The 24,129-nt window shown below is 39.3% G+C and overlaps 1 protein-coding gene across 2 annotated transcripts in view; it reads right to left on the bottom strand.

The window, feature by feature from the left end:
- Positions 1-4,223: 4,223 nt before the first annotated feature.
- LOC114665075 (procathepsin L-like) overlaps positions 4,224-24,129 on the bottom strand; it is a 78,676-nt gene continuing 58,770 nt past the window's right edge. The window contains exons 2-8 of one of the 2 annotated variants that reach the window (XM_028819454.2): positions 22,335-22,435; positions 19,587-19,729; positions 17,458-17,652; positions 16,957-17,148; positions 9,976-10,141; positions 5,204-5,309; positions 4,224-5,110 (exon numbers count right to left, since the gene is read on the bottom strand). In XM_028819454.2, coding sequence (XP_028675287.2) covers positions 5,011-5,110; positions 5,204-5,309; positions 9,976-10,141; positions 16,957-17,148; positions 17,458-17,652; positions 19,587-19,729; positions 22,335-22,435 — 1,003 coding nt within the window. In that variant the 3' untranslated portion in view covers positions 4,224-5,010. The remainder of the gene's footprint in view (positions 5,111-5,203; positions 5,310-9,975; positions 10,142-16,956; positions 17,149-17,457; positions 17,653-19,586; positions 19,730-22,334; positions 22,436-24,129) is intronic. The other variant, XM_028819457.2, reaches the window with a different exon arrangement.

Here is a 24,129-nt window from a genome sequence, read left to right as displayed (position 1 = left end):
CTAATTAAGAAAAGGGTTAGAATGAAAACCGGCAGCCACTGCGGCCCTCCAGGACTGGAGTTGGGCACCCCTGCAATAATTGCACATTAATTAATGTTGCATAGTCCACAAGTCTGTTTTCTGTTTGCTTGCTCAAAACATGCAAAACAGATTCTTCTTTTGCTAAAATATTAATTAGTTAGTTAGTCTTGAAAATTTTGAGCAAACAAAAGGATAACGAACATGGATTGCACAATGTGGTTAATGTAAGATGTGTGTTTTTTTTTCCCTCGGTGTTTTTCACATTGTTTGCCATTGTACGTTGCTGGTAACAACTGACTATCGTTATGTCATAACCATTTTTTCCTCTCAATTCTTCATGAAAACACCAGATTCAATTTTTTTCTTAGTCATCACTACAAAGTATGTGGGGTAAGTAAAGTATAAAACAAGTCAGAAAATGTACACATGGCGAAACATCTAGGTGTGTTTGAGGACTATGCAGACACCTCTGCCTACAATGGAGTGAGCTCAGTAGGAAGGTTCTACAAGCTTCTCTGTCTATTTCACGGTTGTCAAGGCCAAAGGTTATCTCACCAGGACTGGGCAAAGGGTGGAAAGCAGGCCTGGGCAGGAGTCTAGTCAATCACAAGGACTGCTCTCAGACACACACATACACACACACACACACCGTAATCACCCTTAGTGACAATTTGCAGTTGGCAAGTTCCACAGCCTAAATAAAAAAATTAAACAAATACATGAAATAGAAAACAGTTGTAATTAATTCCTGCTTTGCTTGAGCATGACTGGGTGTTGTAATTTTCATGAAATGGGAATTGCAAAGCTATTCAGTTATGACAAATATTAGGGAAAAGCAGAAGTTAAAGACAGATGTTATTAAAACCACAGGCCATTATGGATATCTGGTGAATTTGGCATTCTGATGGTAAATTATAGGGTGACCAGATTTTCAAAGTCCCTAACCAGGATACTTATGCAGCAAGTATGCCCATGCATAAAACCCATCCTGTTTGGTTTAATGCTTGCTTTATCTCATTATCAACACCAATAGTTTAGGGGATAGAATGAAAAAAAGCAAAACACCTTTACAAATGAATTAAGATCCAGAGTATTTTTGATATTCTTCAGTTACTTATCGCAATGCATTGCCTAGTAGATTATGGTGACAGTGAAATACTAAATCATTATCCATCCATCCATCCATTTTCCAACCCACTGAATCCGAACACAGGGTCACGGGGGTCTGCTGGAGCCAATCCCAGCCAACACAGGGCACAAGGCAGGAACCAATCCTGGGCAGGGTGCCAACCCACTGCAGCTAAATCATTATAATGATTATAATAGATTATAATAGATAATGGAGCTGTGGGCTTAACAGGTAAATATTACTGACTAAATGTTCATTTGCCCTGTGCATAATGGCTTACACACCCGAGTTGCTTCATGCGGACAGACGGACAGAAAGACAAGGCTTTTGCAATAGGTGCTTTGTGCACTAAATGTGAATGCACCTATCATTTTTGGGTTAAGTATTCCTTTAATAAGGCCAAGTGAGGAAACTGGATTTTTGTTTATTAATTATCATTAATTGTACATTGAATTCTCCCTTATATTATATTCTACTTTTTAGTCCTGGACTCTTTGCTATTATTCCCATTGAGGAGAGTTTCCCCTGTGTTTTAGTATACACTTATCTACATTTTACTTTGCGATCCCCTATAGGTTTTTGAAGCAAATAAATGGCTGTTAAGCTGAACAAGGCAGAATTCTATCTTCTAATTTCTGCTGCACTAGGTCACGGTATAGGCTAAATATCCTGAAAAATGTCCTGTAGCACCAGAACTCGTCAAAGTCACAATACTGGATTCTGCCATTTAGGCTCCACTGTGTTTTGTTCCAAATTGTTAAAAAAAAAAAGCAAAACTTTAAGCTATGGTTCAAGTATTATTGGAGGACAGTGTCTTTGTCTCTTGCCACTTTCTACCCTGTCTCACACTGGTGCGCTTAGGAGGCACCTTCAAGGCTTCTGCTCGGTAAGAACTTCCACCCTGGGACGAGAGGGGGCGCTGCAGATAACTACCTCATTGTTTCTGTCCACAGATCTGAGGGGAAAATCCCAGAAGACACCTGACCTCACTTCCCGTGTAGCCTCTTCTGGGGTGAGCACTATATATACAGGCGACTCACAGGAAGTCGTCATTCATTCTGGGGCCTACGACCGAAAGAGATAGAGCTCTTGTACTCTAATTGAGCAAGACAGACTTTGAATCACGGCAGTAGCCATTAATTTTGTTTAGTTTCTTTCTTTTCATTACAGAATTAAATGGGGCTTTCCTGGGAGGTACCCCAAGCCTTGCACTGTCGTCCATCCAGTTTAGCACAACCAGAAGCCAATTACTTCATTTAATTAGTTTTCTTCTTCTGTTCTCATTCTACCTAAATCAGGTACACAGAATGGATGGGACCTTACATTGCTGCAGAGACTTTTAGCACACATGACTCATTTTATGCTTTTTATTCACTTTCCTTTCAACTTAAGCTGTCACTTTTATGTTAACAGTTTTCTCCCTTAATTACTTCTAAATCATTACTTTTAAAAGTGGCAATTAACACACAGCGGGCATCAGTATAAGTGACAAAGTGCCCTGAACAGGAGGTGCTCCTGCACTTTCATTTTCACCCGTGTGCTCAATTATCAGGTGGCCACTTTAATAATAGATCTTTAGAAAAGAACAAGAGCAAAACTGTCACAAGGACTTTCTGGATTTCTAAGAAGTCTGAAACAAATCCTGATGGGGTGTTTTACATTAAAACTTTAAAATGAAATGTAAGAAGATCAAGGCTATTGTCACATGGAGTCCACTGAAACACATGTGTGTCTCACCAAAATGTAACACGTCAATGGGTTTAGTTAAGTTACTGCTCCAGTTTATGGGCTGAAGCACGCACATATTTAATCCGTTTATAGGATGTGTTGAACGTAGGACAATAGGGAAGCTGGTGGACTCCAGGACACGGTCAGAGCCCCACAAGGCCCTGTCAGCTTAAACAAGCGGCTAACCAGTTTGTAATGTGTGGAAAGCCTACCCATTTCAGAAGCTTAAATCATAATTGCTGTCTTGAGAGCCGAGTGACACAAAAATTGCATGCTGTAGTGAAAAGCAATCGATTTGGTTGATATGTTTTTAATTATGAAAAGATAAAACTGTGCTAACATTAAATAGCCCACTTGCATATGTCTAAATTTTCAATTAATTTAATGAATTTAATTTTGGCATGAATAATCCACCATAAAGTGCTGGAGCTTCCTCGACCCCTTGCATTTAGAATAGAGACATCAGCCCCATCATAAACCGATAGCCCTATTACCACTGCAAAAATGAAAGCACCTTTGGACACCAGTGCAGCACTTACATGAATGACATCATCATAACCACAACAGAAAATAACGTAAAATAAAAAAAAAAACATAATTTAAGAAAATATATAATAAACTCACAAAAATACTCACCACTACTCACTATAGGTAATGACATAATACTCATGCAAATGGTGACACCAGACATACATCTACAGGGTGTCCCACTCGGGAGTACAACTTTAAAAATGTGAATTACTCGCGGACGCGTGAACGTAAAGGCGAGCTGTAAGAACTGAACATACCTGTATTTAGTGGAAAACAAGTCCATATTACAAAAGGTGCTGAAAATGTCCTCCTCCAACGTCTGCGCACAAGGAAACGCGACGCTCCATATTTGAGAATGTCCTCTGCAACATGTCACTGTCGATGGAAACAATTTCACACTCGATGTTTGCTTTCAGTTGTTCGATGGTCCTGGGTTTGCTTGCATAAACCTTGCCCTTTAAATATACCCATAGAAAAAAATCTGGGGGAGTTAAATTGGGCAATTGAGGTGGCCACAAACCTTTCGAGATCACCCTGTCTCCAAAAAACGATCGGATCTCTTCCATACTGGCATGAGAGGTATGGCACGTTGCCCCGTCCTGTTGCCCCGTAGCGGCGCCCGCTATAGTGCCCGCCTCTTTATGACACAGAATCAATTCTTCATTAAATAAGGAATATTTTGAACCTTGTTGCATGATGATACATGCACGCGTTGCAGAGTAATTCGCATTTTTAAAGTTGTACTCCCGAGTGGGACACCCTATAATAGACACAGACCCCTAGATATGTAACTGTAAGGAGCCATGTATAGTAGTCCTTCACAACACTAGAGGGCAGGCAACCTCACAGATGCAAAGGTCATGTGACTCTCTGTTATCTGAAAGAAGAAGGCCTAGGCAGAAGGTGAGACACCTCCAGAGCGACGGAGGACACACAGTCCTCAAAACAATCCTATGGGACTGTGCTGTCCATTCTAAGGTACAAGCAGCTGGGGGAGCTACCTTGGAGTCCTGGCTCCTCAAACTTATTAACAGATACAAGAAGGAGGGATATCAGGAGCCATTAAGTGGACCATAAATATGGTATTATTAGTGCAAATTACTCTGAAAGAATACAGAGTGGGACATGAAGTGATCCAATGAAGAAACATAAAGCCAAGTCAGAAGAACAGTCCACAGAGTGTACAGTCACCAAAGAATATCGAAGGCAAGAAGTTGATGGTTGGGGGCGGATAGGCTAGAGTCATGAAAGAACAAGATGAGAGATGAGTCAGGGCATTATAATTATTCTGATTAATCTTTGTTTTTGTCAAATAAAGGTTTTTGTGTTATACTTTGGCCTCCTGGGTACTCATTCTAGCCTCAGGACTGGCCTACAGCCTGTCCCAACCCAGAGTGTCAGAACCAAGCTTAGAAATCCCTATTTATTTATTTATTTAGAAATCCACTTTTATTTATTTTTCATGTAACTCAATGTTCAGTATTACATTATGTTTTGAATGCGTAATCAACAATTTAGCACATTAAAGCTTATTAGATTTATTTGAATGACTGTAGGTCCAAAAAAACAAAAGCCCCTTTGTGACAATGACTCACTCACTTTTAGACAACTGGGTAACTAGCATCCGTGGCAATCCCACACTGGTTCTTCTTGTTTCTGCTCATTTGGATGTAGCCTTTGTTGCCCCAACGAAGCCCCCAGCTGGTTTCCACAGGAGACATAAATGTTTTCTGGTTAGACATGGAAGACATGAGTATTAAAACAACAGAGAAAACTAAGGAAGTGATGGCCCACCTGTTCTTAACCAGCCAGTAGTCATGGCCTTTTTCTGTCCCATAGCCGACAGCCAGGACCCCGTGGTTCAAATCAGTGCTACTGCAGTCAGGTTCATTGTAGATTCCTTTCATGAGAAAAAGAAAGAGAGAGAGAGATGTTGGTAGCATGTGCTGATAGTGCGTTGGCGCACCCACCACAAGACAAACCACCTGGATTGGGACCCGAGTGCAGCAGGTGACAACTCAGCACCACACTGAAGAGCGTGAGGTTTTTTACGGTGGCTGGAATGACAATCCTGCCACCAACCCCCAAGTTTTCCCTGCAAGTTGGAGGATCTGCTTGCAGGGAAGGATGCAGATTAACATCGTACCCAGGAGACAGCAATTGCAGATTAAGGGTCTAATGGAGTAGAGTCACTTATGGCATTGACGGGATTCAACCTTTTGATTGCGAGTGCAGATCTCTAGCCTTAGAGCCACCCTCCGCCGGAGAAGAAAGGGAACCTTTTTTCACATCTCTGTCATGTTATTTCACTAGTAAATTGACATTACCAGTTTAAGATGGTGCACAACAGTCCAAATGAACATTACAGTGCTGCTTGTCACTTTTGGTATGTTTTGTTTATAACATAAATGATGCCATGTTCACTAGGGGCATAATGAACAGTTAGGGCAAATGTGCCAGTCTTCAAAATAACCATCCTCTGCCCACTATCATGATGGTTACCAATTAAACATACCAAATGGTGCACAGCTGAAAAGACGGCACCAGTGCCTTCCTGGATTTCTTTCATCCAGCACATTTCATTACTGCTCAGTGTGAGTTCCAAAGATGTGCCCCTGCTCTGCTGTGAGGTCACTAGTTAAACAAACAAGCTTGTGGCTATTGGCAGTGATATCAACATACTACTTCCATCCATTAGTGCTTCTGCTCAATCAAATTTAGGGAATGAGGTGCAACATAGCTCAAGTCCTATTATCTGCCCTCACTTCATGTTCTCTCTGCATCACTCTACTTTCTCTGAATATTCTGATTTCTACCACATTCCCTGGGTTCCAAGATTTGGCAATCCATCAAGACAGCTCTACTCATTCTTGTTGTCGCATTGCAGCTGGCTAGAGCTACCAACATTTCATCTGTCTTCAGCCTTCTAGATGTCTCCCCAGCCTTCAACATGATCAACAATAAGATCCTCGATACCATCCTCTCTGACGTTGGCATCACTGGAACTGCCCTCAGTTGGTTTTAGTCCTATCTCTTGAGCAGATCCTACCATATGTCCTGCAGAGGAGAGATGTCAAGGGTGTGTTGGGCAAGCACAGGAAGAGGGTTCTCTCCCCTTCTCTCTATATATACCTCCTCACTAGGCCACCTCATCCTGTTCCATGGTTTCTTTTATTAACACTATGTCTTATGATATGCAGCTGCATCTGCACCAAAATGTATGCATTTTGTTTTGCTGAATTAGATAATAAAAATAATTATTAACAGAATAAGTCTGAATCAGCTTTCCCCATTAGAAATAATGGAAAGTGAATTAATTCATTCCCAGACCCTAAACAATACCCATTTTGATACATTTAAACAACAAATACACATATTTTAAAGTAAAAATAATATAATTAAATGCCCTAAATAATAATTTAAAACATGAAAACAATAAATAAAATATGTAAATGCTGTATAATAAAATGAAAATTACATTTACTGTGTCTTAGTGAGGAGTGTTAATGTTCCATATGTCTGGTGGAGAGGAAGAGAAAGGTTACTGTTTGGAAGGGGAGTCACCGTCCATAAACATGCTTCACAATAAGTTCCTTTTTTACTTTTTCGTATACATAGTATAGAGACAGGATAGGAATTGTGAAAAAATTCAACCTTGACATTTTGATGAATCTTGCCGTTTTAGACCTTCCTGAATCCGAAAATATGAAATTATGTCTGTCTGTGTATAAACACGATAACTAGAAAAAGCTTTGACCTCGGTCAGTGAGATTTTGTACACAAAATATCAAAAATAAGGAATCCTATCAACTTTTGGGCCACTTTCAGCAACCAAAGTGGTACTTTAACTGAATACTTTGAATCATTTTCAAGTAAACTATGGTTATAATTACAGATAGATGATTCAAATTTTTTTTACAGATATTTATAATGATAAAAAGCAGAAAGATATGAAATTTTAGAGAAATTACTCAACCGTAAGTAGAATTTTATTAAAACAACCATCTAAATTTTTTGTATCATGGAAATATAAATGTGTACACAATATTAAAAACTATATTATATATAATGCACATTCTTTCAATAACTGTTATTCATTTTATTTTAATCTATACATCATCAGTTTAACAATAAGGTATAAACATTGATCATGCCATGTAAATATAAAGATATAAGACAAACAATAAGCTGGCATGGTGGTGCAGTGGGTAGCGCTGCTGCCTCGCAGTTGGGAGATCTGGGGACCTGGGTTCGATTCCCGGGTCCTCCCTGCGTGGAGTTTGCATGTTCTCCCCGTGTCTGTGTGGGTTTCCTCCGGGCGCTCCGGTTTCCTCCCACAGTCCAAAGACATGCAGGTTAGGTGGATTGGCGATTCTAAATTGGCCCTAGTGTGTGGGTGTGTTTGTGTGTGTCCTGCGGTGGGTTGGCACCCTGCCCAGGATTGTTTCCTGCCTTGTGCCCTGTGTTGGCTGGGATTGGCTCCAGCAGACCCCCGTGACCCTGTGTTCGGTTTCAGCGGGTTGGAAAATGGATGAATGGATGGATAAGCTCCCATCATTTTCCTGGCAATCCATTTAATTTTATGATTTTTTTTTTATTTCTGCCATCATAATCATAATTAAATATAGCCAAATTCAGTTTTACCTATAGCAATTTATTGCAACACATATTATATAATAACACTTTTTCTTTGTTTCTAGATGACTATAAATTTTTTTACTTTGCATGTAATCCAGGTAATGCATAAGTAATCATAAAAAAATTCCACCACCATTTTTGACCGCCCTACAAAAATATCATTTTGATATAAAGTTTGATTATAAATAGAGATAATTGATTGTGTATCGATATTATCAATTAGTTATGATGAGAAATAAAGAGATAAGATATTTAAGAAATATTGTGCAGTTGGAAGTGGTTCTGATGACCTTTTCCTCTATATCAGTATACGAGAGAGTCGAGGTGAGCGCACTCTAGATTTTTATCTCAAGCGTTGATACTACAACCTTCCTCTTAAGCTTTGTTTCTTCCACACTGTTCTTGGATGGCATGGTTAGTAGATAGGGGTTTTACGCGTATATGTAGCCAAACACACCAAAAATAAAGCAAAAAAAGCACTGAAAGCACACAAGTGTAATGCAAGAGATGCTTTCACAGCAAAAGCGAGAGACAACTTGGACGCTCAACAGATGAGGTTTATGCTCATTACGTAAGCACCATACGGTGCTGAATTAATTATTTTCACTACACTTGCAGTTCAAACATAGAAGCATCATTTGAACTCCAAATCTTCTTTCTAGTTTAGCGATCGAACTCTGGAATGTTCAAAGTTAGAATCGTTCGAAGTACGAGGCACTACTGTATTCTCAAACTCACAATCTGAATGTGGAGAGGCTGTTGTCTAAGTGCACAGAAAAAGCCCTAAGGTGTATTAAAAGAATACAATTAAATGACTTATACACTTTCAAGGCAGTTTATCATGTCAATTTTGAAAAATAGAAACTGGAGAAGTGCTTGCACACATGATATTTGTAAAACATCACTAGGAGTATGAACTCTAGTTCCAAATGTGACAGTAGAGATTGGCTCCAGCTTCCACAACGTCTTTGAACCAACAATATGAACCAACAATAATCATAACTGAGATGAGTCAGAGATATAACAGACAAGAGATATGTTGCAAAAGTGCAAAGTGCTTTTATTTTCAACCAAAATGTTCAAAGAAAACAGAATGTAGTGCAGTGCAGTCTTCTTCTAAATAAGTATTTGTGAATAAAAACAAATGCCTTTGTGGAGGTTAAAAGTCAATAAATAATCAATGAATAAATGGATATTAAAAAGAGAGTAAAATATCTGTCAGGGCCTTTTCTTTAAAATCCATTCCAAGCCTTGGTATATCATTCTAAAACCACGTTCCTGCTGTTCACCCCTTCGAGCTTTCTTAGCCTGCAGAGATGCCCACCAACAAGTGCAGCCAACCTTCTAATGGCTTGTACCCCAAACACCTCTCTCCGTCACCGCTGGGGTGCCCCAAGCCTGACTCGTGTTTCAGCATCTGCAGTGACCCAAGAGCCCTACTCCATCTCCCGTCTGAACCAACTCTTCAGACGGGACCCATTCAGAGAGATTAGATATTCCTGCTCCCTGATCGCTCAGCAGGAATGACTGTGCCCTTCAAATGGCAGCTTATCACTCCTTTTGGGCCTCATCTCAACCACTTGCCTCACTCTTGCACCTCTTCTTCATCTTAACCTTCATTTTTTTCTTTCTATTTCATTTTTCGATCATCTCTTCTGTTCAGGCTCACCTCTTATAGCTGCAGAGTGCCAATGAAGAACAGCTAATTAATACAGCAATCAGCTTATCATCCACACCGCACACCCCATGGCCTCCTAACTCCACAACTGCGCACACACCCACAGAACCCGAGTGCACTGTTTTTTAAAAACTCACACCGCCAAGATCCTCTCTCGTCATACCAAGATTAAAGAATGGACACACAGACCTCACATTAAGACAACACTCATATTTACTCAGTAACATCTTTAGTGCCTGCTTGGGCTTACCTCTCTTATAGAGCTGGAAAGACATTTGACCTGCATCAATGGCCACTGAAATTGGACCAACGGTGGCAACTGCTTGTTGTAGACCCTTTTCACTTCTGCTCTTGATGTTCTTATAGCCAGAGCACTTGGCGCCAATGGTTTGAGGGTTGAATCTACATTTTCCATCCTAAATGTTGACATGTATTGATAGTAATTAATTTCTCACACATTATTAATGGTAATAAAAAAGTTTCTTTAAGAGTAAAAGAAAAAAACAGATCTAGCTAATTGCTTAGAGTAAAACCTTTCCACCTCAGTCGCTCTTTAATTACACAGTTTTCATCAGAAACAAAAATTTAGAACATTCTGGGATATACTACAAGGGTAAGTCAATAAATATAGGCAATTTAGTAGTGATTTTGTTTCCCCGCGTGAATGTGGAAGCATGTTGTGCCTATGGCCACAGTAGTAAAGTTTCAGCCTCGATTTGTTTCAACTTCTCTTCTTGTTTTCTAGTAATAGACATGGACTATCTGCTCTTAATTTGCATTGAAGAAGAGCACTAAGCTTGCTGAAGGTGCACCAGGGGCTGAAATCCGCTCTGGTTCATCAAAACCACGGTACACACTTGCTCAATGTTGTCATCACAGCGGACTTGGGTGGGAGTTCCTCTCCTTCTTCATGCTTAACTCTTGTCCGAGCATTATTGTGCAGAAAGCCTTCTGTGGATTTCAGCCCCTGGTACACCTCCAATACATACAAAGCAGATCACTGTTATCTGTTCTTCTTTCATGCAAATGGAGAGTGGAACAGCCATGATTACTCCTGGAAAAAAAAACAAGAGAAACTAACTGAACTTTACCACTGTGACCACAGACACTCCAAGTTTCGATAATCACAAGAGAGAAGGCTGTTTAGCCAAACCAAACAAAATGATCACAAAAGTGTGCATGTTATTGATTTACTGTCAATAATATAATATAATATAATATAATATAATATAATATAATATAATATAATATAATATAATATAATATAATATAATATAATATAATATAATTTCTTCAAAATTTCCTAATCCAGTTAAGCATTACAGGGATCACATATTTCATTGTGTTGTGGTGTGAAATTTTGCATACAAGTTGATAATTATTTTGTATGTCTTTACTTGTAACTTAGGCAAAACAATGTAATATTAGTATTTCAGTAGTGAGAAGCATTCATGTTTACCCCCTAGGACTAAGTCAGGTTAGTGAATTTTACGACAGGGTTGGGGGAAGTGCCTCAAACAAGTTTGGCAAATGTTTCTCTGCTGGTCTCTTTCAGTCAACCTCCACAGGAAAGCCAGACTGCCTAACTGGCACGCTTCACTTTAACAAATGGTTTTGGGGGCAGGTGTGAAGATATTCTATGCCCCATTGATCTCAATTATGGCTGTTTGGAATTGGCTTGTATCAGAAGCCTTTAAGTACCATAAAGCCCTATTGGCTGTAGGGTTTGGACAGAAAATCTATAAACCTGCTTGCTTTACTCCTCTCTCTCTCTCTTTCTCTTACCAACTGATGAAGGAGCATCTCACACCATGAACTGAAAAGGACAACACAATGAAGAGCACAGCTCGGCAGCCATATTGAGACAGGCATTTGGCCTGTTCTGAAGAAAGCTGACCAAAAATGAAGACTTAATTAGAGACATTTTAAGTATCTAACTAGTCTGTGTGCCGCCTGAAACTATACATCATCATTTATCAGGTTGTATGGTTGCCAATTTTCAAATGTACTTTGCATTTTCTTATTATTTATGGATATTATCAATAACTAGCAAAATACCCGCGCTTCGCAGCGGAGAAGTAGTGTGTTAAAGAGGTTATGAAAAAGTAAAGGAAACATTTTAAAAATAACGTAACATGATTGTCAATGTAATTGTGTTGTCATTGTTATGAGTGTTGCTGTCATATATATATACATATACACATATACACACACATATACACACATATACAGATATATTATATACACATATACACATATATTTTTTATATATATATTTTTTATATATATATATATATATATATATATATATATATATATATATATATATATATATATACACACATACATACATACATATACACACATAGATGCACTTACAATAACATAGAAATCAATATAAACAACATTAACATCATTATCATATGAGAATATGAAGTAATATATAAGAAGCACATTTCATATAAATATAAATTATTAAACAGTAAAATCTTCTTCTATAATTTGCTACCGTGGCTTTTCGTTGGTCTGTCCAGGATTTTAAATCACCTGTAGCTTGCAAACCGTTTCACCTATTGACTTGAAATGTGGTACACATATAATACGTCACGTCTGCTATCCGCTTTATGGGTGATGATTGTATTACTCTTTTTATGTTTATTTTATTTTAGAATCAACTCCTATCTGCGCACACCAGGGCGGCCGTGGGCAGATGCGTATGGTGTATTCACTCCATGTTATCGTGCATTGCGCTGTCACTGGTATTTTGATAAAAGAATTTGAACAATATATAAGAAGCGTATAAATTATTAAACAGTAAAACATTAACATTTAAGAAGTAAAGTTACATTGAGTACTACTGCAGTGCCTTCGGGTATACCTCATTTTTTCTTTGCCCATTACATGCTTAAATGTATACATTTTTTGGTGTACCTACCCGAGAACACGCGACATATAACCGACCGTGGGAGAAGCATGGATTTTAAAGAAGCGTTGAGTTCATCTGCTGGTCTCCCTCGTGGAATAACTGGTAATGTTTCACTAAAATCTACAGCGAGTAAAACGACATTACCTCCTTTTTTTTTTGTACGATCTCTGAGATGTTGCTTTTTTCGGTTCAAGGCTTCATAAGCTCTTTTATGTTCCATGGTGTACTTAATAAGTACTAATTATCCCAAACCATCATCTTTGAATGTTGCAAGACTTTCGCCTTGTATGTAGATCGGGGTAATTACATTCATTGCATTCCTAGTCTGAATCACAATCTTATTGTATGGGTGGTTACCTGGCACTGTAGGGTTGCCACCCGTCCTTTAAAATACGGAATCGTGCCGCGTTTGACAATGAAATTGCGCGTCCCGTTTTGAATCAATACTGGACGGGATTTATCCCATATTTTTGTAATCATTTTTTTTTTAAAGCAGCGTCTCATGCAAATCATCCCACACGCATTTTATGAAGATGCCTCCTTTCCTACTTTTGATTGGGTAATACTTGATGTCATCGTTAGTTTGATTGGTCTTTTTAACTGTCCAGTGAGGAGGGCGTGTCTTTTAAGTACAGTCTGCAAAGTGTTGGCACTGAGATGTGGCGTCAGCACCATACTTGAAGCCCCTAACGTTGCGGTCAGCAAGTCGGCTAACATCCGCCATGTGCCGTCTTTCAGTTGCGAGAAGCAGATCATAGAATGGTTGAAACTGTTGCCCCTAACGTTGCACCACGGCGTGTGGTTCGTTTATACCTCGTGTCTTCTCATTAAACTTTTATCTCGCGAATATGTTATTGCAATCCGCAGCGGGAGCGTTTCTATAAACTTAATTTAAACTTACGTTTTACACCGTGCTTTGTTTCCCTTATGAACATGCTTGTATGCTTAACTCGCTCCGTTCTCAATTGTTTAATTAATTTTTTGCTCTTCGCTGTTTGCGGTTGTTCCTCCATTTCCCCCTACTTCGTTCTTTTATCTCGCGAATATATTATTGCAATCCTTAACGGGAGCGTTTCAATAAACTGATTGAAAATAGTTTTGCATTTACCTTTTTAGTAAAAGGCGAGCTTTTAAGCCTGAGAAATCAGCCCGTAAATGCACACGTTTAATTGCACATGTGTTAATATGTATGGTTACACAGTATTAAAAGACAGTGAACAACGTCAGTTACCTTTGTTCCCGCGTTTGATAAAAGGTGAGCTTTTAAGCCTGAGAAATCACCCCGTAAATGCACACGTTTAATTGCACATGTGTTAATATGTATGCTTACACAGTATTAAAAGACAGTCAAAAATTAACGTCATTTACCTTCGTTCCCGCGTGCGACTCGTGCTGTAAATCTCTTCCTTGTTTTTAGTTCACGTGATTACGTAGGAGGCGTGATGACGCGATACGTGACTCCGCCTCCTCCATTACAGTGTATGGACAAAAAATATGTTCCAGTTATGACCATTACGCTTTGAATTTCGAAATGAAACCTGCCTAACTTTTGTAAGTAAGCTGTAAGGAATGAGCCTGCCAAATTTCAGCCTTCTACCTACACGGGAAGTTGGAGAATTAGTGATGAGTGAGTCAGTAAGTGAGAGAGTCAGTCAGTGAGGGCTTTCCCTTTTATTAGTATAGATACATTATTTAAAGTGTAACTTAACTCTTGCTTGTCTTTTGCTACACCTAATTGCCTGAGGTTATAGATGTAGAAGGGAAGGTGGGGAGAAGTTATATGGTACAATACCTTATAAACAGTGGTAAGTATGTGAGATTTGAGGCATTCTGACAAAGGCTACATATTAATAATACAAAAGGGGAAAGTAGAGTAAAATAGAACTCTACGAAGACAAAACACACTGGCAGCATCAGGAACAATGCAGGAAGCAGCTCACCACAAGACTCATTACACGCACACTAACTATCCATCCATCCATCCATTTTCCAACCCGCTGAATCCGAACACAGGGTCACGGGGGTCTGCTGGAGCCAATCCCAGCCAACACAGGGCACAAGGCAGGAACCAATCCTGGGCAGGGTGCCAACCCACCGCAGGCACACTAACTAACACTAACAATTTAGAATCACCAATCAACATAAGCACATCTATTTAGGATTGTAAATAAACTGAAAAACTGTGAACTAAATCCACATGGACACAAACAGAATGTGTACACTCCTCACAAAGAAATTGTTTGAACAGAGGACTTCCAGCTGCGGATAACTCTGGAGGTGTATTACATTGTCATGACACATGACTTCAGCGTCAATAGGACTAATGCAATGCTAAGACCAACACAAAATTGTGGCAACTATACCAAAGCAATAAACAAAATCATGTCATCAGAAAAATGATGAATATATTAAGCAACAAGAAAAACATGTTTAAAAAGTCCAAAACTGAAACAAACAAAATATCAAGGAACCACAATTGAAATTACATGACAGGAGACATTAGGCATTACAGAATATTTTGCAGTATTCCTTATTTGTGAAGGCTTGAGTTCTATAATTCTGCAGTAAATCTTATCTTACCCAATCATGTTTAATTTGTAAATGATGTTTGACATCTCTTTCCATGTGCACTCATTTGTATACTTTTAATATCAGATTATAGAAATTAAGGCTGAACACATTGTGGTACGGTTCAGGACAAGTAATCATATCCTCCCAAAAGTAACAGGGACTACTAAGTAGATACTTAATGACTTGAGAATTCTAAGGCCACCAGGACCACATAATATTTATCATTGAATGCTTAAGGAAGTTAGAGAGTACATAAAAAAACTTTAATGCATATTTTTTGTAAAATCTCTGCACATTGGGGAAATTCCTTAAGATTGAAGGTTAGCAAATGTTATCCCGTTGTATATAAAGGGTCATTGGGCATAGCCAAGTAACTACAGACCAGTAAGCTTAACGTGAAACACAGTCAAATTAATTAATGCAATTTTTAGGGAAACGATATGAGCAACACTTGGCAAACATAGGAGTATTACTGAACCGTCAATTTGGGTTCAGAGAAGTAAGGTCATGTTTCACTATTACTCTAGAATTCTATGATGAAGCAATAAAAGGATTCCATCAGAGAGGTGCATATTATATTCTTCTTCTTGATTTTCAAAAGTCTTTTCATAGGGTATAACATAAAAGGTTGGGGGTGCAGCTCTTTTTAATATACATAAACAGTCTGGACAAGAATATAATCAATAATCTGGTTACATTTGCAGATGACACCAAACTAAGTGGAAGGGCAGATAATGTAGAATCATCTCAAGTGTTACAGGGGAACTTGGGCAGCTTTGTGGCAGATGAAATTTAATGTAAGTAAATGTAAAATATTACATGTAGGAAGCAAAAATGTTAAGATTTGGATATACGATGGGAGATCTGAAACTGGAAAGTATGCCTTCTGAGAAGGATCTGGGAGTCATAGTGGATTCATCACTCTTAACATCCAGACAGTGTACAGTAGCAATAAAGAAAGCCAAAAAGATGCTAGATATATAGCATGATTTGTGGAGTAAAATTCATGGGAGACAAAGATGAAATTAAATAACTCATCAGTGAGACCTCACCTGGAGTACTGTGTACAGTTTTGGTCTCCATAGTTCCAAAGAAGAGTCCAAAGAAGAGCAGATTCTGCACAAATGTTTGAAAGTTTTTCTTCATGCATGGATAGTAGAACTTTAGAGATCTTCAAATCTCAACTTAATATTATTTTGGACAATTTAGATGAACAGGATGGTCAGGCCCATTGGGCTGAATGATGTCTCATCTCAGCATTTCTAATGTTCTAATAAAATGAAACATTCTCAAACCCACTTAATCCAGTGGAGGGTCATGAAGGGCCAGAGGTTATCCCAACACCTTTGGGCAGAAGATAAGTATCAGTCCTGGCCAGGGAAAAAGTCCATAGCCAGTTCCAGTCACACACACACATCAATTAAAGCTCCAGTTAACCAAACATGCATGTTTTTGGGAATACAGGAATAAAACCAGGGGCCACTGAAGAAATCTCACACAGACATGGTAAGAATGTACAAACTCAACATGTGCATGAAATTTTGCTATGGTAAAAATAATAGACTTTTATTCTGTAGAATATATTTGTTATCTTTTCGCTAAGTTCTTTTAATTGTGCATACCATATATTTGCTTTTCACATATACTTTTTCCCATGAATAGAAAAATCTCTTCTGAAATTATGACTTGCTCTAAGTGAAAATTGTGCTAACTTTGAGAATGTTGAGCACTCACCCTAGCTTTATAGGGGTATGACTCTTCAGTGTCTATGCCTCCGTTTTCCTTGATGTACTTGAAAGCATTGACCATGAGCCCACCATTGCAGCCATAGTTGCCGTAATTACTTGAGCAATCCACTAACTGCTGCTCACTCAGGGACACCAGTGTTTTTGTTCTCTTAAAATGCTGTCCTTCCAGTGCCCCTGTCTGAAAAAAGGAGAGACAGAGGGGAATCATGAAAAGAAGGTCATAACAAAAAAGAAAACAAAGCTAAATGAACTAAACCTTGAAGTCTATAATAAGCAGAGTGTGTATTGATGAGGAAGGTTTTACACTATGTCTGAATCACATTGAAATAAATGGTTGATTTTTCTTTACCATACCAGGGACACCCAATGCCTCTTGGTTGTTCAGTTAAATAAATGTATGTACATTTCTGGGGCATTATTTTCTCCATCTAATCTAGTCAGTAAATTTCAGACCTAAACGTGTTTGACAAAGCGGTGTAAAACTTACTGCACTGAAAGCCCAGCAGGAACCACAGTCTTTCTGATTCTTGATGTCTGTAACATAGCCTTTCTTTCTCCAATCTACTGAGGCAGGGAGATCTTGTCCATACAGTTCCTTGACAGAAGAACTTTGATTGAACTTGGAAGTGTTAAAGCGACCAAAGCAGCCCCTGAAGGCCATTTGCTTGTACTCCTCGTTTGTCTGGTGAATCAGAGAAATTAATTAGCTTTGAAATATTAGTTTAATTTTAAACACAAATGTACAGCAAATATTTATATTTATTTATATAATATATATTGTCAGGTATGCTTGTCAGGGGTTCGTTTTCCATAACACCACTCTGGGATGAGAAGAAGGTGCTGTCTATCACTGTGTTGCCTCCCTTTTCCTCCACAATTCTGAGAAGATGCCCGGTGAGGGCAACTGACTCCACCCCTTTTGGTGAGACCCCTATAAAGCCCAGGTGCTCCTGGAAGGAGACATCCATTTGTGGACTGAGCAGACGACTGGACGGAACTCCTACCAAATCTGACCCACTCAAGAGAACAGACTAATCCAGCCTCTTGTTGCTATGTTTGTTTTTTTTTTTAATTTGTTCCTTTTCTACCCCAACATGCACTTGTTTTGCTTCTGGGATCACTACTGATTAAACAGGACAATATTTACTTTTGGAAACAGTCATTCCCTTTACATAAATTCTATTAACTGTGAAGAAATTCTGTAAAGGGGAACTGACTTGACAGGGGGGTATAAATACCATGAGCAGGTAGAGAGAAAGAGCAAGAAAGTTTTAGCCTGACAACCTTAACCTCAGAAGCGATTATGGATCTTGACAGATAGTGTCACAAATCAGCTTAAAGCCACTTAACAATAGTTAACCATAAATGTTTTACTCCCTTCTGTTGTCCCCTCATTTTGTGCTATTTGTTAAACCCTAGTTTTTTTTATACAGTATGTTGGACATTCATCACTTTTGTCCTAGGTTATGCATTATTGTTGAAAGGGTTTTTCTGGTTTCTAAAGTTGTAAATTGTGTTTCCGACCTGTTGCTGGGTAAATCAGTGTGACTTTTCAATAATATGATAGATCTCCTAGCCCACAATGTGAGGCCCAATTTATAGCTCGCCTGAAACATGAAAGGCACACTGCCAGGACATCAGTTTAGATGCTAAATAATTATTTCTGTAGATCTCTATCCCAATTAAGAGTCTTATTGACCCTATTGATGATAGCACAGTAGTACATGCATTATTATTATACTAGTCATTTAGTCCGTTACAATAACGGGCGCTAGAACAGTAGTGCATAAACATTAATAGGAACAGTCTATATTAAAAGGCAAGGGACTTTGACCTCATTCTTTTTGTTGGTCGTATTTTTCTTTCTTTCAGCCTTTCTTTTGTTGATGTTTACTTGCTGAGCTGACCGTTCTTCGTGGGCTGCCGCCGTGTATTGTGTGTCTTTAATTTTCTGTGACATTAATACTGTCTTGTACGGCTCTATTCAATAAGGGCGCGCACAAAAAGGCGAGCTTCAAAAGGGCGACCTCAATTGAGCGCGGCGAATAAAGGCGTTCCCTTTTGAGGCTCGCCTTTTTGTGCGTGCCCTTATTGAAGGATACTGGCTTGTACGTCCGTAATATACCTTTAATTTTCTCTGGCGGTAATACAGGTGTGCGCGTCGGTAATATGCCTTTAATCTCCTCTGACAGTAATACTGGCTTGTATGTGGCTGTAATATGAGTCACTGTATTGTGTACCTTTAATTTCCTCTCGCAGTAATACTGGTTTGTATTTCCGTAAAACGTCTCTAACTTTCTCTGACAGTAATATCGCGCACCGCACCGTGCCCCGCACATGCACACTTCATCAGAAGACACCCACACACGGACACCTGGACGCACATAGGGATTTTATATATATATAGATGCTAAAAATATTTTTCATTTTATTTTATGACCCTGTTTCTGTCCTGTACTGGACAAAAGTGCCTACATACTTGGTCCAAATTAGGTCCCTGTCACAATATGTATAAAGTCTTGTTTTTATGTGTATTTGATCGATGATAAACAATTTAGTGATCCTGGTCATTTGGAACATTTACTATAACTTTTTTAGAATTGAGCAAAAGTGTACCAAATCAGCAAAGAAGGTCATGCCAAGCCAGTAGGTCTTGATTCCCCTGTCAGCCAGCATATTATGCATGATGACATACTTCCGATTTGTCAGCCAGGTCTCTTTGTGATGGGCCTCGTCTTCAAAAGAAGTGTATGACTTTCCTAAAACAAAATAATAGAACAACAATGACATTATTATAGATGAGGAGTCAATCAGCCCCTCATAGATAGATAGATAGATAGATAGATAGATAGATAGATAGATAGATAGATAGATAGATAGATAGATAGATAGATAGATAGATAGATAGATAGATTGGCAAGCTTAAGTTGCCCAACTGGCTCATTTGTTTCAGATTTTAAGACTATAAAAAGAGGGTCTACCTGATCTCTGTCTTGAATACATTAATGCTTACTTTTCACTAATTTCCACAGATATTGCAGGAATTAAATATGTAACTGGAAAAATCAGCTGGATTAACCCTATTGTTTCCTAATAGAACTTGGTGACTTGGTGGCATGCACATGCTGACCACACTCAAGAAGCACTAATGGTTCAGGGTTCAGATTCATCATCCAAGCTCATCTCCAGCTTCACTTCCATTCAAGTGCTTCCTGATGTAATGAATCTATGAGGGCTGATTGAAAGGTGCGTGTGTGCTGTGTTGGGGGAGTCAAAATCCATATGACTTGTATCCAGATTTTCTAACTTCATCACACAGTGACACATGTATTAGGATAATTGCATGAGTGAGTGTGGGTTTGATTGACTGCCATCCTGTTTTGAATTTGTTCAAGCCTTGTGGTCGTAAGTGGTGGGATTGGCTCCTCTCAGTGCAACTGCAATGAAAAATCAGAGAGATAATTGAAAGAAGGATGGATTCTTAAATTATGGATAGCATGGTGGTACAAAGAGCAAAGCTTTGGTCTCAGGGCACCTGGAGTCCACACTAAAGATCAATCCTGCTTCAGTTAAATAGTAAATCACATACTCAAGGACACCTGGTGGAAAGTAGGGGGAAATGCATTTAGACAGAGGCCAGGACATATTTCATTACAAAAAGTAATGTAAACCTATGTATAAACTACCAAGTAATGTATTTTAGGTGAAATCCTTGAAACTTGAAAATGAAATCTTGACAAGATATTTGGATATCTTAGATATTAGATAACCAAATGAGTTTGGGGGACATAATGGTCTCCTTTCATTTGTCAAAATTTGCATGTTCCAATGTGAAACTCATTTACGAGGATTTCTTTTTCAGTAGACATCTTGTTGGCTTGATCAGCAAGTCTAAATTTGCCTGTGTTAAGATTTCAGTGAGACAAATGGAAGTTAACGACCAGGAAAGGAACAGGCAAAGGTGTAGTCAAAAAACACAGAAAAGTGAAAATACCAAAAGCTGTCAGAGAATCATCATCAAAAAAGATTAACAAGAGACTTCTTCTTGGAAGTGTCTTTTAGTTTCTGCTAACACCTACAAAAAAAGTTGAAAAAGATTTGAAAAAGGGATCCATTACACAAATGTTGTGTACCTACATCTTTTATAGACAGGTCAAGTGGCACAATTCATCACATGACCACCAAAAAGTGACAAAACACAACATGCCATTCTCAAAATAAAAAAAAATCTACAAAAACAAACTACTAGTGTCAAGAGACTGACAACAAGAATAAGAGCTTCCAAAACCAAGATTACAACAACTGGAGTGAGTGAGTTGTTGAAAATATATTTTAAAATTTATAGACCAAAAACCATTTTAGAATTCCTATACATTAGGAATTATTTAGATTAAGAATCAATTAAAAGCACAAACATCACTCAGATTTTTATTTGATGAAGCACTCCTAGGAGTTGGCAGCTATTATGATTGGGGTTTTCTTACTCATTTTTATTTGCTCTCCTAAGGAATTCTTGGGACTTCATGATGGCTACTCTGGCATTTCTGAGGTAGAGGAATTTGATACAAATATTAATTTTGTTGTATCTTAATTCCTGAGAAAGTTGAAATAATTTAAACATTTTATCACGGTGCCATTTGAAATATTGATGGGCGACACCATCACGATGAGTTTTGTATTGACCACTGCCAGGGTAAGAGTTCTCCAGGAGTGCGCTTACATGACATCATCAGCACCGCCATATATAAGGTCATATTATGTGCCATTTTGGTAGCTGTGTTTGGATAATTCTAAAAGACTTTAAGAGTGCTTTTCAGTATTGTTGTTCTTGGTTTTCTGACTTATTTTCTGACTTACAATTCTGATTCTTGTCTTGTGTTTCTGGCTCGGCGAAAGATCAGTTTGTCTCTTTGGTTTTGACCTCAATGCGTAATCTGTTTTAGTTCTTGCTTCACCTTTCAATCCCGAAATAAAAGTAATTCTAAATCGGCAGAACAGCAGCACAATATCTAGTACGTTATTCAGCCAAACCTACTAATCCAAAAATGAGTCATTTTAAGGCAGAGGAAAAACTCTTTGAACATATAAACATGATAAACTTTGTCACATCATATCAGGCAGTTATCTATGTATTATATATTTATTACCCATCACACAGGATGAACCACAGAAGAGTTTGTAAGAAGTCATTTTTTGAACTGTTTAATTGCCTGATTTGACGTTCTGCTTTTTTAATTTTAAGTGTTCAGGTTCACTACTGAAGAGCTTTTTTTATTGAAGTTTAGTTTAAAAGCAAATTATAGCTCAGAAGTAGAGTAAAGTAAACTATGAGCTAATATATTGATAAACCAAACCAAATCTTACTATGCTCTATCTTCCATTCATAGAACTCTTGATCTTCTACGGACACGGAGTCAGCAGTGACGGCCACCAGGAGTGCTATAGTAAGCACAAGGCACTTCACCCTACAAGAAAAAAACAAAAAAAGAACTTGAAATGTTCATGCAAGTTTAACTGCTGGCCTTCAAATGTTAGACTACACAAATCCATTATGTTCCACATGTTCATGAAATAAATCTATAAAACTGAGTTACCATATAGAAATCTTGTTGTCCTCTGCCATTGTTTCTATCATTAATAATTCAATCAAGCAATCAGCATTTTATATATTAATATCACACACTATTACAAAAGTATTTACTCTCTAAAAAGGATTACAGGATAGTATGAAAAATACAAGCTACAAACACTCCAAAACCTACTTAATTCAATTAGGGTTGAATGGATGAGCAAAAACTGGCATCTTTGGATGTAGGAGAGAAACCAGTCGTTGACATTGCGCCAGTCCACACAATGTAGCCTCAACAGTTAATAGAACAGGCTAATCTGGTGATATGGGAAGAAAATTAGGCTAATGGGAAGAGCATGGAAGCTCCAAATCTCTGACATGCATAAAAAAACATTAAGAAAAAAAGGTTAATGGCTTTCACACTTAAACAAAACCTTCTATGATGAAAAACAATTTTGGACGGCGTTTTCCCTTGCCCGGACGCAGGTCACCGGGGCCCCACTCTGGAGCCAGGCCTGGAGGTGGGGCTCGATGGCGAGCGCCTGGTGGCCGGGCCTGCACCCATGGGGCTTGGCCGGGCACAGCCCGAAGAGGCAACGTGGGCTCACCACCTATGGGAGAGGCCAAGGAGGTCGGGTGCAGTGTGAGTTGGGTGGTGGCCGAAGGCGGGGACCTTGGCGGTCCGATCCTCGGCTACAGCAGCTGGCTCTTGGGACGTGGAATGTCACCTCTCTGAAGGGGAAGGAGCCTGAGCTTGTGCGTGAGGTTGAGAGGTTCCGGCTAGATATAGTCGGACTCACCTCGACGCACAGCTTGGACTCTGGAACCAATCTCCTTGAGAGGGGCTGGACTCTCTACCACTCTGGAGTTGCCCCCGGTGAGAGGCGCCGAGCGGGTGTGGGTATACTTATTGCCCCCCGACTTGGAGCCTGTACATTGGGGTTTACCCCAGTAGACGAGAGGGTAGCCTCCCTTCGCCTTCAGGTGGGGGGACGGGTCCTAACTGTTGTTTGTGCGTATGCACCAAACAGCAGTTCAGAGTACCCACCCTTTTTGGAGTCCCTGGAGGGGGTGCTAGAGGGCATACCATCTGGAGACTCCCTCGTTCTGCTGGGAGACTTCAATGCTCACGTGGGCAATGACAGTGAGACCTGGAAGGGCGTGATTGGGAGGAATGGCCCCCCGATCTGAACCCGAGCGGTGTTTTGTTATTGGACTTCTGTGCTCGTCACAGATTGTCCATAACGAACACCATGTTCAAGCATAGGGGTGTTCATATGTGCACTTGGCACCAGGACACCCTAGGCCTCAGTTCGATGATCGACTTTGTGGTCATGTCGTTGGACTTGCGGCCACATGTCTTGGACACTTGGGTGAAGAGAGGGGCGGAGCTGTCAACTGATCACCACCTGGTGGTGAGTTGGCTTCGATGGTGGGGGAGGATGCCGGTCAGGCGTGGTAGGCCCAAACGTGTTGTGAGGGTCTGCTGGGAACATCTGGCAGAGCCCCCTGTCAGAAGTAGCTTCAACTCCCACCTCCGGCAGAACTTCGACCACATCCCGAGGGAGGTGGGGGACATTGAGTCCGAAT

The sequence above is a fragment of the Erpetoichthys calabaricus genome, chromosome 14 (genome assembly GCF_900747795.2).
Source record: "Erpetoichthys calabaricus chromosome 14, fErpCal1.3, whole genome shotgun sequence".
NCBI lineage: Eukaryota > Metazoa > Chordata > Cladistia > Polypteriformes > Polypteridae > Erpetoichthys > Erpetoichthys calabaricus.
The sequence above is the reverse complement of the archived record's forward strand: the minus strand, read 5'-3'. Positions and strand labels throughout refer to the sequence as shown.